General features: G+C 39.1%; 1 protein-coding gene across 2 annotated transcripts in view; it reads left to right on the top strand.

The window, feature by feature from the left end:
• Window positions 1–1579: 1579 nt before the first annotated feature.
• NPEPPS (aminopeptidase puromycin sensitive) overlaps window positions 1580–19007 on the top strand; it is an 85519-nt gene continuing 68091 nt past the window's right edge. Inside the window, exon 1 of one of the 2 annotated variants that reach the window (XM_060780910.2) lies at window positions 1580–2320. In XM_060780910.2, coding sequence (XP_060636893.2) covers window positions 1622–2320 — 699 coding nt within the window. In that variant the 5' untranslated portion in view covers window positions 1580–1621. The remainder of the gene's footprint in view (window positions 2321–19007) is intronic. The other variant, XM_060780909.2, reaches the window with a different exon arrangement.

The following is a 19007-nucleotide window of genomic DNA, read 5'->3' as shown; positions in this document are numbered from 1 at the left end:
ACAGATGAGATATATGACCAAAATTTGTTATTCGTAAATGTCTGATTTTTATATCTATTTTATATAAAATTTTCCCAGGATCACGTAAATATTTCACAGGACAAAAGGGGTCACGAATGGAAAAGGTGATGAAATCCTGCTCTAGACTGTGGAATGACTTGCAGGAAGAGATTCCACAGCTAAACTTGTTTGTGATATTGCCCCAGGGCTAATCAATAAAATTATTACTTGTTATCTGAATTTTCTTTTAAGAATCCTAAAGTCTTTTGCTTCCGTTAGGCCTACCCAGTCGGTTTTAAACTACACATTTTAAACAGATTTTTTATAGGTATGGATGATTTAAATATAGGTTTTAATCTGATGTTGATGTGGTTTCAATCTAAATATTTCAAATAGTTTTGGTTTTGGTTATCTATTGTATTTTAATTCTACGTTATACCTGCCTTGAGGAGAGGCGGTAAGAAACCAAATGTGGTATTATTATTAGAGCTGGTTTGGCCAGTTCCTTCCTGAGTCTAAAATATAGTCTCCAGCTCCTGGCAGCTTCCCATCCAAGTACTAACCAGGGCTGACCCTGCTTAGCTTCCAAGATCAGATGGGATATGGAAGTAATGCTGTTTGAGACCACTTTCCATGGGAGTTGTAGTTTTACAAGTACTTTAGCCTTCTCTCCCAAAGATTGCTGGGGCCTCAGCAAACTACATCTCCCAGGATTCTATAGCATTGAACCATGCCAGTTAAAGCGGTGTCAAAGTGTATTCATTATACATCCTATTGCAATGGTGCGCAGTTTCAAAATGGAGTCCTTATTATTAACTAGCCGCCCCCTGCCACACATTGGTGTGGCCGTCTGTTTTGTGTGTGTATATATTTGTGTATATGTGTATATATGTGGTTTTCTGCATGCATTATAATGTATTTTTTATTTTATTTTTTGGCTTTTAAAGTCCATTCTGCCGTGCTTTTCAGTGTTTTATGAGTGATGGTCAATCGTTGGCCTGGTGGGTGTATTGTGTCCAAATTTGGTGTCCATTCGCCCAGTGGGTTTTGAGTTATGTTAATCCCACAAACAAACGTTACATTGTATTGTCGAAGGCTTTCATGGCCAGAATCACTGGGTTGTTGTTGGTCTGCTGGAGTTAGGTGTGAATGTTTCAACTGACCACCTTGATTAGCATTTGATGGCCTGGCAGTGCCTGGAGCAATCTTTTGTTGAGAGATGATTAGATGTCCCTGATTGTTTTCCCATTTTTATTTATATACTTTGGAATATGGTTCTTTTTTTCTTTTGCTCCTTCATATCAAAATGTTTAAAAAAAATCCGAAGGTTTCCATATCTCACATACGCAGGCGACCATCTACACTGATCACTTAACGCAGTTTCAAATCGGCACTGAAGAAAATGGTTTCACTGCAGGTGACAACAGAGGAAATCGCTTTCACTCCAACGCGCATGCGCGGCAGCTGCCCCTCCCTTTCCCCTTCCCCCCTCCCCAACCGCTCTCTCTCTCTTTCCAGTTGACGTAGTGAGCACGCGCGCTGGTGTTCTCGCGAGGCCTGGCTCCTTCCCATAGCGGAGCCTTAGAGAGAGAGAGGGAGGGAGGCAGGCGGGCAGAACCCAATGGCCTGTAGATGTCTCCTTGCCTGTTGGCTTTCAAGCAGCTTATCGGCCTCGACGCCCGCTAGTGCGCAGGCGCTGAGGCGCGTGCGTCATCCCGCGCGTGCCCTCCACCACTGGGGGAAGGGGGAGGGGGAAGGGGAGAGAGAAGCGCGCGAGACTGAGGGGAGGAGGCGAGGGAGGTGGGGCGCGCATGCGCAGAAGGTGGGGACAGGACGGCGGCGACAACAGGAGCGAGAGAAGGAGGGAGCGCGCGCACGCTCGCGACAGCAGCAGCAGCAAGAGGCCTTCCTTCTCTCTTGGTTGGGCGCGCGACCGTCCCCTCCTCCTCCTCCTCCCTCCTCCTTTTTCAGTCCCCGCCTCCTGTCAGCGGGGGGTCGCCACCTCCCCCTTAGTGCGCCTGCGCGCAGGGCCTCCCCGTTCGCCTCAGTAGGAGCAGCAGCCGTAGCCGCCGCCGACGCCTCCTCCTCCTCTTCATTCTCATTCTCAACCACCGCCGCTCAAAACACCTCGTCTTCCGCCTCTCCTTCTTCTTCTTCTCCTCTTGCTTGTAATTCTTCCTGTCTCGCTGCCGCTACGATGCCGGAGAAGCGGCCCTTCGAGCGTCTCCCGGCCGAGGTGCGCCCCATCAATTACGGGCTGTGCCTCAAGCCCGACCTTATCGACTTCACCTTTGAGGGGAAACTGGAGGCCGCGGTGGAGGTGAGTGAGGGAGTGAGAAGGAGGGATTGGGCGGGAGAGAGAGAGAGAGGGAGAAGGGGGGGGAGGCGAGGGCCTGCGGGAGGGGGAGGGGCGTGTGCGGGGCGGCGCGGATATTATGCGCGTGTGCGGGGGGGGGGAGGGGAAGGGGCTTCTGCGTGGAAATGCCCCCCGCTTTGGAAAAAAGAGGGTGCTTTAGAATCAAGGGGGGAGGGCGGGGTGACTATGGACCAGGCCATGGGCAAACTTCAGCCCTCCAGGTGTTTTGGACTTCAACTCCCACAGTTCCTAACTTAAGGGGGAAAAGGAAAGGCTCTGAGTCTGTTAGGAATGGTGGGAGTTGAAGTCCTAAACACTTGGAGGGCCGAAGTTTGACCATGCCTGCTATGGACTCGCTGAACCAGCCAAGGGTTTATTTATACCAAGGCCCCTTCCACACATATCTGCTTTGAATTGGAATATATAATAATAATAATAATAATAATAATAACACTTTATTTATACCCCGCTACCATCTCCCCAAGGGACTCGGTGCGGCTTACATGAGGCCAAGCCCACAATATATCAGTAAACAAAAGCAATCAATACAATACAACTAAAACACTTGGAGGACCGAAGTTTGACCATGCCTGCTATGGACTCGCTGAACCAGCCAAGGGTTTATTTATACCAAGGCCCCTTCCACACATATCTGCTTTGAATTGGAATATATAATAATAATAATATTTTTTTTAATTTATACCCACTACAATCTCCCCAAGGGACTCGGTGGGGCTTACATGAGGCCAAGCCCACAATATATCAGTAAACAAAAGCAATCAACAAAAAACCTACAATATCTGCTTTGAATTGGAATATCTATAATAATAATAATAATAATAATAACTTTATTTATACTCCACTATCATCTCCCCAAAGGACTCGGTGCGGCTTACATGAGGCCAAGCCCACAATATATCAGTAAACAAAAGCAATCAACAAAAAATCTACAATATCTGCATTGAATTGGAATATAATAATAATAATAATAATAACTTTATTTATACCCCGCTACCATCTCCCCAAGGGACTTGGTGCGGCTTACATGAGGCCAAGCCCACACTACATCAGTTAACAAAAGCACAATACAACTAAAACACTTGGAGGGCTGAAGTTTGACCATACCTGCTATGGACTTGCTGAACCAGCAAGGGTTTATCTATACCAAGGCCCCTTACACACAAAAAATTCCCACAATATCTGCTTTGAATTGGAACATAATAATAATAATAATAATAATAATAATAATAATAAAAACTTTATTTATACCCCGCTACCATCTCCCCAAGGGACTCGGTGCGGCTTACATGAGGCCAAGCCCACAGTACATCAGTAAACAAAAGCAATCGATACAATACAACTAAAACTCTTGGAGGGCCAAAGTTTGACCATGCCTGCCATGGACTCGCTGAACCAGCCAAGGGTTTATTTATACCAAGGCCCCTTCCACCCAGCCGAAAAAAAATCCACAATATCTGCTTTGAATTGGAATATAATAATAATAATAAAACTTTATACCCTGCTACCATCTCCCCAAGGGACTCGGTGCGGCTTACATGAGGCCAAGCCCACAATACATCAGTAAACAAAAGCAATTAACAAAAGCAATCAATACAATACAATTAATATAAATCACATAAACAAAAAATAAGCAATAAACAGTAACACACAGCATTTAAAAAATCTATGGCCGGGCCAAATGCAATAATTTAAAATTTAAAAAATAATGCTGGGCATGAACAAGGTAGGCTATAACTGGGATAAGGTTTTCAAAGAGAGATGAAGGAACGCAGTCAGTCCTAAATCAGTGGTAAAGTGCATTTTGAGGGCATATTGCTGAGGGTTTTCCTTATTCTGGGAAGGCACACTGGAACAACCATGTTTGTTCCAGTGTGCCTCCTAAAGACTGCCAGAGTTGGGCCATGTCTGATTGTCCTTGGGAAGTGAGTTCCAGAGTCGGGGGGGGGGGGCACCACTGAGAAGGCCCTCTCCCTCGTCCCTACCAATCACACCTGCGAAGGAGGTGGGAGCGCGAGCAGGGCCTCTCCAGATGATCGAAGAGATTGTGTGGGTTCGTACACATAAATGCGCTCATGTGGACCCAGGATCCTTCCACACAGCCTGATATCTCAGAATATCAAGGCAGAAAATCCTATATCTGCTTTGAACTAGGTTATCTGAGTCCACACTCAGGTAATGTGGGATTTTCTGCCTTGATATTCTGGCATATAGTGCTGTGTGGAAGGGCCCTCAGATAACCCAGTTCAAAGCAGATATTCTGGGATTATCTGTCTTGATATATTCTGGGTTATATGGCTGTGTGGAAGAGCCCTAAGAGACTCCAGCACACTGGAGAGGCAAAATATTGCAGGCTTGAACAGCTCTTCCCTTAAGGAAATCCTTCCTAATGTTTAGGTGGAATCCCTTTTAATGCAATTCGAACCCATCGCTCTGTGTCTTAGAACACTTCTACATTGCCATATAAAATCCAGGCTATCTGCTTTGAACTGGATTATATAGCAACGTAGAGTCATATAATCCAGTTCAAAGCAGAAAATATGCATTATCTACTTTGATAATTGGACTATATGGCAGTGTAAGAAGGGGCCTTAGAGTCCTTCCACACAGCTATATAACCCAGAATATTAAGGTAAATAATAATAATAGTAATAGTAATAATAATAAACTTTATATCCCACCCCAGCTCCCTGAGGAGACTTGGAGCAGCTTACAATAATGAGTCCACACTGTCATATAACCCAGCTCAAAGCAGATAATGTGGGGTTTTATGCAGCTGTGTGGAAGGGGCCAAAGGGCTCATCCACACAGCTATATAATCCAGAATATCAAGGCAGATAATGCACAATGTCTGCTTTAAATTGAGTTATCTGAGTCCACGCTGCAATATAACCTAGTTCAAAGCAAATAATGTGGGATTTTATATAGCTGTGTGGAAGGGGCCAAAGGCAGATAATCCACAATATCTGCTTTGAACTGGGTTATCTGAGGGCCCTTCCACACAGCTCTGTATCCCAGGATCTGATCCCAGGTTTTCCGCTTTTAACTGGATTATATGAGTCCACATTGCCTGATAATCTGGAATAAACAGAAAACTTGGGATCAGATCCTGGGATATAAGGCCTGTCTGGAAGGGCTCTTAGTCTCCCAGGCCATAGAAAACAAGTTTGCACCATCCTCACTGTGACATCCTTTCAAATATTTAAATAGTCCAATAATAGTAGTGGTAATAATGATGATGATGTATTCCCAGCCTCTCCTTTCGACTCGAGGCGGGGTACAACATGATTAAAACAGTGATAAATACTATTAAAACGAAATATAACAAGACACACAATTGAAATACAGGTTAAAATTCACAAGTTAGAATTTCCTGGGTAGGCCTGCCAGAGAGATACAGTAGGTCTTAATTAATTAATTAATTTCCTGTATTTATATCCCCTTGGCATTAAGTCTAGTCGAGTCCGACTCTGGGGGATGGGGTGTCATGAAGCATATGAATATTAAAATACAATCATAACAATATTTAACAACTACACACACACCCTCCCCCCAAAAAACCCCAATTCACACCATCCCCAAACAGCCTGTCTCTGCGCGTTCTGTAAATGCCTGATGGTAAAAGGTAAGCAGGCATGGGGCTAGTCTGGTCTGTCTAGAAGGGAGTTCCAGAGTCTGGGAGCAATAACTGAAAAGGCCCTCTCCCTTGTTCCCACCAATCGAACTGAAGACAGAGATAAGATAAATCTCTTTCTAGAAAGTGATAGAGTTCCGATAAGATATATGGTCCTTCAAATTATGTGGACCAAGCCATGTAGGGCTTTATAGGTCAAAATCAGCTATTTGAATTGTACAAAGAAAACGGATTGGCAACCAGTGGAGATATTGCAATGTAGAGTTACAGTAAAAGGATGAGGAGATGGCTTGGCAAGCCTTGGGGTAGGAGGGCAAGTATGAATGGGAGGAAAAGGGATGGATGATTGGTGGCTTCATGTGAAGGAGGAGAAGAATAGGAAGGTGGTAAAGAAAGCTAGTAGATGATGGGTTTTGAGAGGGTTCTTCCCCATGGAAGGGGTCAAGGCCCCTAATGCTTAGACTTGGGGAGAATGATGGGTATGTGTGTGGTAAAGAGGTGACGTGTCAATAAAAAGGTCTTGGGCAGCTGTTATGTGTGTCAGGGAGAAAAGGGAAGAAATTGGGGTAATCACTTCAACAGTTGCCAGTTAGTTCCTGGGTAAAGTACAAAATATTGGTTATCACATTTAAAGCCCTACTCAGTGGTTCTCAACCTGGGGTCCCCAGATGTTTTTGGCCTACAACTCCCAGAAATCCTAACAGCTGTTAAAATTAGCTGGGATTTCTGGGAGTTGTAGGCCAAAAACATCTGGGGACCCCAGGTTGAGAACCACTGCCCTACATGGTTTGGGTCCAGGTTACCTCTCAATGTAATCCTCCCTGTACACTGAGGTCCTCTGCGGGATGTTTGCTTCAACCTGCCAGAACCCGACTGGCAATGGTCAATCAGGGGACCTTTTCACCTGATTCCTCTATACTGTGGAATGACCTGCCAGAAGAGCTCTGTCCACTAAGCAAGCTGTCAGAATTTAAAATTAAAAACTTGTGTCTTTTATTGGTAATATTCACTTGTATTAATTATGTTGTACCCTGCCTTGAACCCTGAGAAGCAGGTAATGAATAAAATGTGTTGGTGTCCGTGGTGTTGTTGTTATCATTCTTGATAGTCGATTCTCAGGGGTTTATGCTGTCATTTTTCAGTCAAGTAAGCATTGGAGATGGACACAATTACTTGGATATCTTGTATTATGTCTGCACCTTGGGTCTGGACTACATTGAGTGGTGAAGTATCCCCTGCAAAGGAGGCTTTCTGGGGTTATTTCAGTCCTGTGGGGAAGTAAAATTTCTAATGGAGGAGAAGGCAGGGCTCCTTTAGAAGTACAAATATTCTTTAGAAGGGAGAGGCCTAAATACCCTAAAGGCAACATATCTCTTCTGATCTTGGAAGCTACACTTTGGTTAGTGCTTAGATGGAAGAGCACCAACAAATACCAGGTGCTGTGGACTATATTTCAGAGGAAGGAATTGACAAAACCACCTCTGAGTATTCCTTGGCTAAGAAAACTCTATGAAATTAATGGTGTCATGGTAAGTTGACAGGTGATTGGAAGGCACCTACACACAGAAAAGGATGCATTGTTGTAAAATAGGAGGTTCTTTCTGACTTGGCACAGTAGAGAAGAACTAGTTTTGATGACAAGTCAGATTTGTAATGGGAAGTCAGGTATTTTTAGGGTAGAAGAGAATATTGATTGCAAGTGCATACTCTCAGTAGGAATAATTATCACATGCTCTCTTCTTGGGTTCAAGTTTGAGATTCTCTGGTCCTGCATTAGAGCCCAAAAATAGTTCATGGGTTCTAAACAAAGGATATTGATTTAGAGAATGTAGCATTCAAAAGAATGTAAAATCTATAGCTAATTGTCACTAAGAGTGAACAGTATGATTATGTTTTAGGACAATTTGGGGAAGAATTTGGGGAATCTCTTCCCTTAGGATAACTTACTGGTGATACATAGGAATTTGTGGTTCTTTGGGAGCCTGTTTTTCTTTTTTGCTCAAGACGGTTGAGCACACTGAAAAACTGATCAGGGCTGCCTTCCTTGGATTGATATGTCAAGTCCCTGACACTTTGTGATTGGTTTTTCTTGATATTCGACACTAGTATGAATATTAAAACTTTGTACAGTGGTTGTTTAATATGTTACTTGTGACATATTATAGTATTTTATACTGGGACTTTTTGTATATTAATGTGTTGGTGGAATTTAGTGTATTCCTTGTTATAGGTTGCATATGCAGTTGCATGTAGATAGTCTGCAGTTTAGAAACAGCAGTTGATCTTCTTTTAGAAGAGCAATCTAGAAAGTTTTTTTCTTTCTTGTTATGTAATTTCATTACATACACCACCCCCTTCATGTATTTAGTTATCAAACTTTATCCAATGCCTGGTGTTCATGTAGTATAAGAATCCTAATTTGAATTTTAATATAGTTGAAGTGTTTATATATTGCAGTCATTGTTTTGACTTTGTGACATACAGAGAGTTGTCTGGAACACTCCTCCCACTAATAAAACGTTATTTGGGTTTTCCCTCAATTTGGGTTGCTACTGATTTGAAATAGTTGAATAGTGTGACCATTCATGTTTATAATTCTACATTAAATTAAAACAAGAGAACCTTGTAAGCATGAATTTCAGTCAGCCCAGTCTTCTGAAAACCCAACTTTCAAGTGTTTTGGAAGCTCAAGATCTTTTTTGCTAGATTTTCTGTTTCTTAATCTGAGGTGGCTTGAATAATTATGTGCACTTACTATCAACCAGGCAGAGTTGCAGTTCTTTGAAACAATAAAATTCTTTCTCAAGAAGAGAAATGTTGAAATCTTCCTGAGTAAGGGATGTAGATCCTTCACAAAATTTCTATTGAACTTCTTCACTTACTGGTGTAAGTTGTAGACGTGGGTAAAATGAGATGAGTGGAATTGGAGAGACTGCTTAGGGATAAATGGAGAGAGGCCCCTTTTTGGTCAGTATTATACCCTGTAATGATTTGATTAAGTCTAGATCTGTGTTTCATATGATACAGTTAAGATCGGTTTTAGGTCAACATTCGGACTAGGATATATCTCCAGAGGTGTTAAACTCTACCTCCCAGAAGAGTGAATGAGCAGACTGATGATCAGGGATTGTGATTTAGCCTCATGTTTAGAAAGTTTTTTTGAAATGTCTGAAATATTAGAAAAATGTGTGTCTCTCCCCCCCCCCCCCCCCCCCAAGTGAGCAATTTCTGCACTTTAAACATTTTGTTCTGGTTGAAATTAGTAGTGTAACATTTCTCAGTACAGTGGGACTTTCATATTTGCTGGGATTTGGTTCCAGGCTCCCCTGTAGATAACAAAATCAATTGATCTTCAAATCCTATTATATTTCTTGGCATAGCAAAATGGTATCACTCATATAAAATGGTAAAATAAAAATTGGCTTTTTGAATAGTTGAATTCGTGAATATAGAAACCATGGATATGGGGGGCTGATTGTACTTTATTGAGTTCTTTTCAAAGTACTTCAGTTTTAGGAGACCAAAATAGTTTTGGTAGCAGTTAGCTCAGATGTAACAGGGAACCATAATTACATTGCTCCTTTTGCTACACCTCCTTTATTTTTATTTTTTTTTTAAAAAGAGGGTTTTATTGCTTTCTTATTTTATAGGTAGGGAACAATATTATATTTTTAACTGTCTTAGCATAAACTAGTTTTGATTTAGATTTGTAATATCAATCAGTAGTTACTTCGGCCTTAAACTCAGCATAACCTAACATGCAAGCCCATTTACTTCTCTTGGAAGAAAGTGTATTTTCAAGTCATTGTTCGCTTTAAAAGGCAGGTTAATCTGTATTCAGGACAGCCCCACACAGAACAGTGTCAAGGTACTTTTCACAAATTGTTAGTGTTAGAGAAAAAATATTGTTTTGTTCATAACTTGTTTGTATTTCAGCAGGAGTAAATTTCACTTTGATACATGTGGAGAGAAATTTTGGCTACATAAGCAGAGATTAGAAAACAGTAAGAGGTGACCATTAGAGTAAATACCATGGAGACAACTTAGCTGGAAAAGGAATGCAAACTCCAGCAGAGAACTGCCTGTATGTTTCCAAATTAACTGACTGTTGTGTGTGTGTGTGTGTGTTGAACAAAAATGTGGGAACGGAAGAGAATGAGGTCACAAATAGGAAAAAAAATAAAAACTCAAGATTTTGGAAGCTGATGTGGTGTTCAGAAAGTGTGGTGACACTTGCAAATGGTGGTTATTAAATTAGAATGAAAAGTGGCCACCATAGAATGAGGCATATTAAACGCAGTCCTAGCCACTTTACTTTAAAGTTTTCATGGGCGGTTATGTTGTCACCCTGTGAGTGACTTTTAATACTTGAAACAGTTATTTCAAATTGTACTGGACCTTGCTAAAAGCAAAATAAGATTACTTTATCTCTTTATTCACTATTGATTCCAGACTAACATAGAAACAGGTATGTTTTCAATACCTGCACAGCATTGGTATGAAGAGATATTGGAAGATGAGTCTGGCTTTAAAAGTCTCCCAAGCTATCCTTCTCACAAACAATTTTCCTCCTTTCCCTATTGACCAGGGAGAGACACAGAAAACAGAGGATATTCTGATATTTTCTCCAATTTCTTAATCACGAGATAATAATATGAATTCCTTACATTACTCTTTTTCTCCAATTGGAAGTAAGGGTGGTGTATGAAGTTGGCAGTTATAGATGGCTGATAATGTCCCACTCCTCTAGGTAGAGAAGCTCCAACCAGGACTTTGGCTTAATGATAGTGAATGTACACATGGACACTGATTTCACAGGTGGTTAGAGCAGAGGTCCTCCGCTCAAAAATACATTTCTATTTGACATGAATAGTTGTTCAGGCAATTATTTCACAATTAACATGGCACATGTATGGAATTATCCTCATTGAGGGAAATGTTGGTCATACCGATTATTTTGAGACTATTCTTTAGGAGTCCGATTTTTATCTGTCCTTTACCAATTAAACTATTTGAAAGCTAAAGCTTAACCATATGGTCTCACATTAACACTTATATTTTAAATATTTGAAAATACCTTAAATAATGATATATTCAATGTTTTAGTATACAGACACTCCCCAAGTTATGAATAAGATCGGTTCTGTATGTTTGTTCTTAAGTTGAATTTGTAAGTTGGAATAGGTAGATTTTAAGTGTAACGCCAACCAATATATGAGTTACACTTAAAAATATACCAATTCTGACTTACATATATAAAAACTTTGGATAGTATAGGAAAGGATTGACAGCCCCAGTTGTGTTGGTTTTTCTGTCTGTGCCCCTGTTCAGAAGATTACACCTCATTTTCTGTCCTTGTGATCATTGGATTTTGAAAAATTTGGCTTGTTATGAAAACAAGGATTGGTGATAAAGCTTCAGTGGAGACACCTGTTCTCCAAGATAACTATTTTTTAACTTTCCAAAGTGTACATATTATAACATAACTATTGGTATATAAAGGCACTGATTAACAGTAGTAATTTTACATCTTCTAATAATAGTAAACATGTGTATCCTATTTGAAAGAATAATAATAATAAAAAACTTTATTTATATACCACTCCATCTCCCCGAGGGGACTCAGAGCGGTTCCCAAGTACACAGAATATACAGAGTAAAACAACATAACCATAATATTAACAAACAAAATATAAGCATAAAAATTGTTGCCATAACACACAAATATTAAAAGTAATCCTGCCTTTTCAAGGCAATTAAAAATTTAAAAGGCTGGGCCAAGATATGTGCAAGCCCAAAAATTCTAGGGGGCCGGGAATTAAGTGCAATGCTATGGCAGGCAACAATAATACTAGGTATGGGTCTGTGGCTGTTCATTCCAGGGCCGATTAGAGGAAAGAATATGAATAACTGGTAGGAAGAATAAGGCTGTATTAGACAATGTGTGGGGCTGAGTTAGAACTGGTCATTTTCAAAGGCTTGTTGAAACCACCAGGTCTTCAAGTTCTTACGAAAGGAGGGGAGGGACCTTACACCAGAATAGAGTCCTACAATATTTTGTCCTATCAAAGCTCTTAACAAGCAGTGTGTGTGTGTGTGTGTGTGTGTATAATGTACATAAGTATACAAAGGTGATCTAATTGTATAACATTTATCATAATCATCTTTCTCTCAATGTGTTTTTAGTCGCCCTACGCCATTATGGACCAGTCTTTAGTTATTCTACCTAATATTCTGTGCAAGGTTTCCAGTTATTTTGAAAACATTGTATTGAGTTTTATTTCTAAGGAGATATGTCAATTTATCAAATTCTGCAAAGTTTAGCAGTTTGGTGAATTATTCACCCACGGATATAATAATACTTTCTTTCCAATGTCTGGCATGAAGCATTTAGGCAGTTGTTATAGCATTTTGAAATAACAAAACATATTTTTCTTATTGATGACATTATTCTCAACAAAAATATCTCTGATAAAAACTCTATATTCTGTTGCAAAATTCTTTGAATTGTTTCCTTAACAGTTATTCATTATACATGGGCCTTAGGACAAATCCACCACATGTGGAAAAATGTCCCTGCTTTTGTCTTACATTTCCATCATTTATTATCCATTATTTTGTTTTTATTCATCTTGGCAAGTTTTACTGGAGCAATGTACCATCTGTAAAACATTTTATAAAAGTTTTCTTTCAGTTTGTTTGCCTTTGTAAATTTAAGGCCTTTGCTCCATATTCCTTCCCACACATTGAAATTTATTTCATGACCTACCTCTGATTTACTTTACACATTTTCTTGTTCTTCAGTTGTCTCATATTTCAATAAAAATTCTTAAATCATCCCGATATATCTTATTTTTTGTAGCCAAAATGTTTTTCTAACTTGGTTATTTCTTTTTCAAAGCCATGTTAAAGATCTTGTTTAAATTTCTGTTTAATTTGCTCAGAAGTATACCATCCAATATTTAAACCTTCTTTCTTTAGTTCTTGTTTTTAGCATAGGTTGGTTATTTATGAACTTGAGTATCATCTTGTATCTTATGCACTCCTCTTTGTCACTCGGAAAGTTTCATGTGGCGAAATCCAGAGTGGAGTCTTATATTGAAATTTCAATGTATGTTTTAACCAAATTCTCAAAGGTGCTTTTCTCATATTATTTGCAAAGCTTTGTCTATATTGGATTTGCCATACCAAATATATATGTGTTATCCAAACAGTAAATAATAATTTCTATAGCCAACATTCTCTAGTCTTCTAGCATCAATATACCATCCATTCTGTCATCAACAAAATCACAGTTCTTCAAAATATGGTTTCAGGTCTGGTAGAACAAGTCCACCTTTTTGTTTATCGTCAGTAAGAACTTTCCACTTAATTCTTGGCCTTTTCCCCTTCCATACAAAATTTGTGATGATCTTTCTCTATTGGGTGAATGGAGTTTCATTTACGGCACGCTCAGGAACAAAAACATCATATTTGGTAATATGTTCATCCTTATTGCTGCAATTCTTCCTAGTAAAGCAATTTAAAGTTTTCCAGTTCAAAAAGATTCTTCTTATTTCCTTTCAAACTTGGACATAATTGTTTCAAAATATTGTTGACACCTTGCCGTAGTTCAGAGGTTAATTCCTCTTTAAAGTGTTGTTAAAAACTTGTAGTCAGTCTATCTGGACCCAGAGATTATTCCGCCTTCAGCTTTTCAGTGGCTTGCCATATTTCCATTACTGATACATGATAACTCTTACAGGGGTGAAATTACCTTCCTAGAGGTAGATTTCTCACACTTCCTGTTGTCTCACCCTCGTTTGTAACTTTGAGTCATTTGTAAGTTGGCTGTTTGCAACCCAAGGACTGCCTGTACTGTATTCTAACGTTTATTGGTTGTGTAACTAAGTCAGAATATTTGTTTAGCTAAGTGGTCTTTTGTCTAGTATGACTGTAGTCAGCTTGGATTCAAATTCCAGATTAATTCTGAGCTCACTATGTAACATTGGAGGGGAATTACTGTCTGTTTCCAGAAGTTTGTTGGCAAGGCAAATGAGGGAAATGAATGGCATTCTGACCCCCTTGATATATTTTATTTTTCCTAAAGAGTACATCTGTAGGGGTTCAGCCTATCATTGTTTCTTTGCCTCAGGCTTCTGAGGAAAATGATCAAGGTTCTGCACAGGATTCTATGTCTGTATCTGCAGAGGTTTCAATGCAGGAGTTAAATGATCAGATTCCTGCTGACTCAGGGGTTTGAGAATGGAGATGATGGTCAAGAGAGTACTGTTAGCTAGATTGAAACTGAGGATTCTGGGATAGCTGACCAGCAGGCCAAAGATGCTTCTGTGCAGGCAGAAAAGGAGGCTGAGGGAAATGTTGAACAGCCAAGGCCAGATAGGGAAAGAAATGCACTAATTGGCGAACTGAGGGAGTCAGGCTTTGACCGAAGAAGTCTGATTTATCAGGATCGCCACCTGGAATTAGGGAGGAGGTACTCGCAAGATTGAGAGAGAAGAGGGGTCAGGGAGAGGTTTCCCAAGGGAAAAGGAATGCTTTTGTTATGACTTTGTGAATAAATATAGGCCCTGTGAATCTATAGAATTCAGTGAGTCCAACATTTGGTTTTCATGGACAACCAGATCTTCTGCTTCATGCTTTGTATCCATGCCTTCATGTTCATGCTGATATTCTGTATGCTGTTTGCCTTGGATTCAAGTTTCTGCCTTTGGATTTATTGGTTCGGGTTTGCTTCTGTTTCTTCAAGGTGCTTAGAATTCTGGAAACCTTTTGGAACTGAGTGACTCTAATTCCTGCAGACTTGTGCATTGGATATTGGGACACTTCTGTTTCCTGTCTTGGATATTGACTGGATTATTACGTTGCTGAATTGATTGCTCTGTCAATTCAGCAGTCAATTACTTGTTTAAATGCCTTTTACCTTTTTTGGCTTTTGCTATATTATTCTTCAATAAACTGCTTTGCTTATAGAACTTTGGTGTGGTAACGGGTTCAAAGGTGCCACCCCCAGCCTTGGTATGCAACAGCATCAGCATTTTCTGAAAAATTGTATGTTTTCATTCTGTGGATAAAATGGGCAGACAACTTACTTTAATGTCCCGGTTCACATACAGTGTCAGGCTGTATGTGATCTGTACAGTACTAAATACTTCTTCCCTGATCTATTAGTACTTGCCTGGTCATTTGTCTAAGCATGGGCTCTTGTTAGGAATTATTATTTAATGCTGTCAGCAAGCTCCAATTTGAAACGGTGGTGTTATGCTATATTCTGCCCTACAATAACTGGTCTGGCATGTCTGAACCTAGAAGCCTGGGTTATTCTGGTTTATTCATTTGACTCACACATGCCTCTTGTCATTCCACAAAAGTGTGAAAGAAGGGCAGCTTAAAATGAACTCAAGATAAATTGCTGTGTTGTCTCCGCCCCAATCCTCATCCTTCCATATTCTCATTTCTTTCTACACACCACTCTTATCTAGAATTCCACTCATTCTAGAATTCCTATGCATTTGGCACTGCTTTGTGTCAGGCAAGAATCTTCAAAGAAACTATGTGTACTTTAGTAATATCTTCTGAGTTTATATGGTAGAGTACCCTGATTGTTAATATCCCCATCATCTCACGATCTCAGAGAACAAATAATTGATTTGAAAGTTTGACGACTGATTTTTTTTTAATTGGATAGATATTTCCCAGCACCATTGCACGTAATATCAGCTAAATTAGGGTTCTCAACCTATTTGGATCTATATGCACATTTCTATTTTTTTTTAATATCGGCCATGGATAAAAACATAAAATATCTGATAATGGGATAATCAGACAATGACTGCTATGGAAACATGGGACCTGTGAGAAAACATATATCCTATGTAATAGCAATATATATTTAATGGGCAGAAACAAAAAGCCACAGGCAAGGGTCTAAGACTCAAGGTCAACTAACTTGCATAGACTCAGTCAAGAAAGCCATGGCCAGTGTGTGCAGGGTTTAAGCAGGGCTGTTGATGATAGAGTAACTTGGAGGTCATGAGGTCACCATAAATCAAAGTTGGAGTCAACTTGACAAAGGTAACAACAGAATCTTGCACAGGGCCATAAGGACAAGGAAAACTTGTGGTTTGATAGTCAAGTGCCAAACCACACTTGCCCTTAAAAACCAGAACAAAAATACTCATAAAAGATTACAGGCAAATCACTATTGTCTCACAAAAATTCAGTTCCATAACACTACACCAATGGTCTTTCTAAACTTAAACCACCTAGGAAAATATATTTTCCTAGAAGAAGTGGTAATAAAGATTTGGCATCCACAAAAACAGAATAATAGGTATTTTTGGTGACTTAATGTTTGAAATCACTTCTTACAGAAAAGGGAGAAAGATATTAGACAAAAAAATTGGCTGAATAAGCCATGATGATTTTTCTCACTTGAAGACTAACTGGCTTTTTCAACAAATGATGTTGAAGTATGTCTTGGCTTAGTGCTGGGATGGACCAAGTACAGACTATAATGAGTCTTTTTTTTTTTTTGGTAGCTTGAGCCCTCTAAGTGGCGCAACATGAAATAGTGTGTGTGAAATTATATGAAAAGTTGGGGCTTGCCATCCCTAGAAACTCCTGAAACTGTGGCTTTGGCCTAAACTCTCTTTCCAAAATCTGAAAATTGAAACCAGAAGTGGATATATGGTCACTTCCAATTTCTGTTTGTTTCTAGTGATCTTTTCTCTGTGTTGCCATTTTTTAGTCTTAGATCAGGCAATAGTGGGTATTAGGGCTGTACCCACCATCTGGCTCTAGGTTCTTCTAAAGTATTCAAATTTACGCACAGATGTAGTTGGCAACAGGGGTAAATCTTTTAAGAATAATGAGTGGGATGCTTCTTAACCAAAAGACATAAAACCAGCAGAATTTTTAAGTTTGGTTCATCTTTCTGCAGTAGTCACTCGTGTTTAGAGGTGGGATTAAATACTTGCTTGCTTGGTTGTTACAGCTGGCCACAAGTGGTGTATAAAATGGTGTAAGTAGTGAACTTTGATTGAGGGACCTTGGTTCTAATTCCCTATTGAGCTAAGAAAGATATAGTATCCCTATCAGACAGGTCCATCTATCTATTACTCCTAGCTTCTTGCAAAAAGCATAGGATGCAAAGGTTGGTCATAAAATGAAGTTGCCACCTGAGTGAGTCAGAATTAATCATTTTTTGAAATAAGCATTTGAAAATGTTGTTTTCTCTTCTATTTCACATCACTGAATAAATGAAATATGTAATGCTGTTAACCAACTCTTTTAAATGCCAGATTTGCAAAAGGTCAGCATCCTGATCAATGAGAGATAGTTGTTAGCAGCTTTCAGTTATTGACACAGAATCTCCATAGATACTTCAGTTCTTCAGTTTTAGAGAAGAAATGCTAAATGATATTTGTAATCTTATGTTAGGACACCAAATGTTCAAGCATATCAGCTTCTTAATCTATCATTTTGAATCTATTTCACAGTGGCAACTCTTCTGTATTCATGCTAGTCCCAAATGGCAGGAAACTTTCGATCAGCTGATAAAGATACTTGATTTGTTATTGACACTGCAGCTAATCATGTGATTTCAAAAGCTTGTAAATGTGTAACACTGTTTGAAGTTTTTCACTTCAGTGTAGCTTTGTTTTTCTATATGAAAAAATGCTTTTAGAATCCTTCTTCACAAGGAGGAAGACAATCCCACTATTGTGTTCTGTTACTTCAAGTGTAAGTTTGCACAGATGTAGTTCGTTAATACTTTCTTAAACATTAAGGTAATGCATAGCTAATATACATGATCTTAGTATAGTTTTATCCATCTGCCATGCTACTGCCAATGTTCCATGTCCTTTTTTTTTTTTTTACATTTCCATCCCAGTAAGTATAAATGGATGATGTCCTAATAGCAGCACTTATAATTGTAACACTATCATGCCAACAGGCTTCTTGGACCAACTCTCTACTTCAGATATTGGACAGCTTTTCAGTAATAGATTGCAAGAGATTTTTACCTAAGCATATAGCAGATTGTTTTCCCTCATTTGTAATAGGAAATTATCTTTATTTTCTGAAATTGAAATGTTTACAGACAAATTAGTAAATGTTGTATGGTTTCAGTAGTTTAATTGGATTGATAACAAAACTGAGAAACTATTAAAGAGCACTGTTTTGGCTGCTTCTGAAAAGACAGCATAAGGAAAGTTCACATTTTTATATCCCTTAAAATAGTAACCTCATGTGCAAAATGGATTAAAAATGTTATCATTTTGATAACCGAAAACTACCAGATACGTAATATTTTGGCCATTCACAATGGTTGTGTGTCTTCAAGTTGGTTGTTGAACTATAGAAGTCATAAGTTTCATGGTGTTTTGCTAATGGGTCTGATAATGGTTGAATCCCAAACGCTGGGAATGTACCAGCATGGGGAAGGCTGCTAGGTATGTATATGTATTATCAGGTACAACTTACTCATTATTTGTCACTGATCGCTATTTAAAGCAAATTATTAAACTACTTGCAAAAGTCTTGAAGCTCCAAATCTGTGTTAACATCTTGCAAAACCCATTGGCTACATTTGCCTGTGGTGTAAACCCAGCCTGTTACTGACACCATGGTAAAAGTTGCATAGCATAGTATATATTACCATTTTATTTTAGAAGCAGAAAATAGATAAGTATGCTGTAGATAAGTATGCTGTGATCAGATAACTGACTTATTGACACGAGATTCCAGAAGCTTATGATAATTAATTTATGCAAAACCCCTTTAAAAATGCAAGAATAATGGCTTCTTAGCTTAATTTTTTAGTATTAATAATCCCATGCTACATTTCTGTTTCAGTCTAGTTTGTAGTTCTTATAAATAATCATAATGGATAGTAATGAATGTTCTTTCCCCATGGATGAGCACTTCTTCAACTTGGGGCAAAAGCCTAGCTTATGGCAGTTTGGGTGTGAAAGGTTGAGGTTAATTTCCTCT

This window comes from Anolis sagrei, chromosome 6 (genome assembly GCF_037176765.1).
Source record: "Anolis sagrei isolate rAnoSag1 chromosome 6, rAnoSag1.mat, whole genome shotgun sequence".
Lineage (NCBI taxonomy): Eukaryota > Metazoa > Chordata > Lepidosauria > Squamata > Dactyloidae > Anolis > Anolis sagrei.
This window is presented reverse-complemented; position numbering and strand designations above follow the sequence as displayed.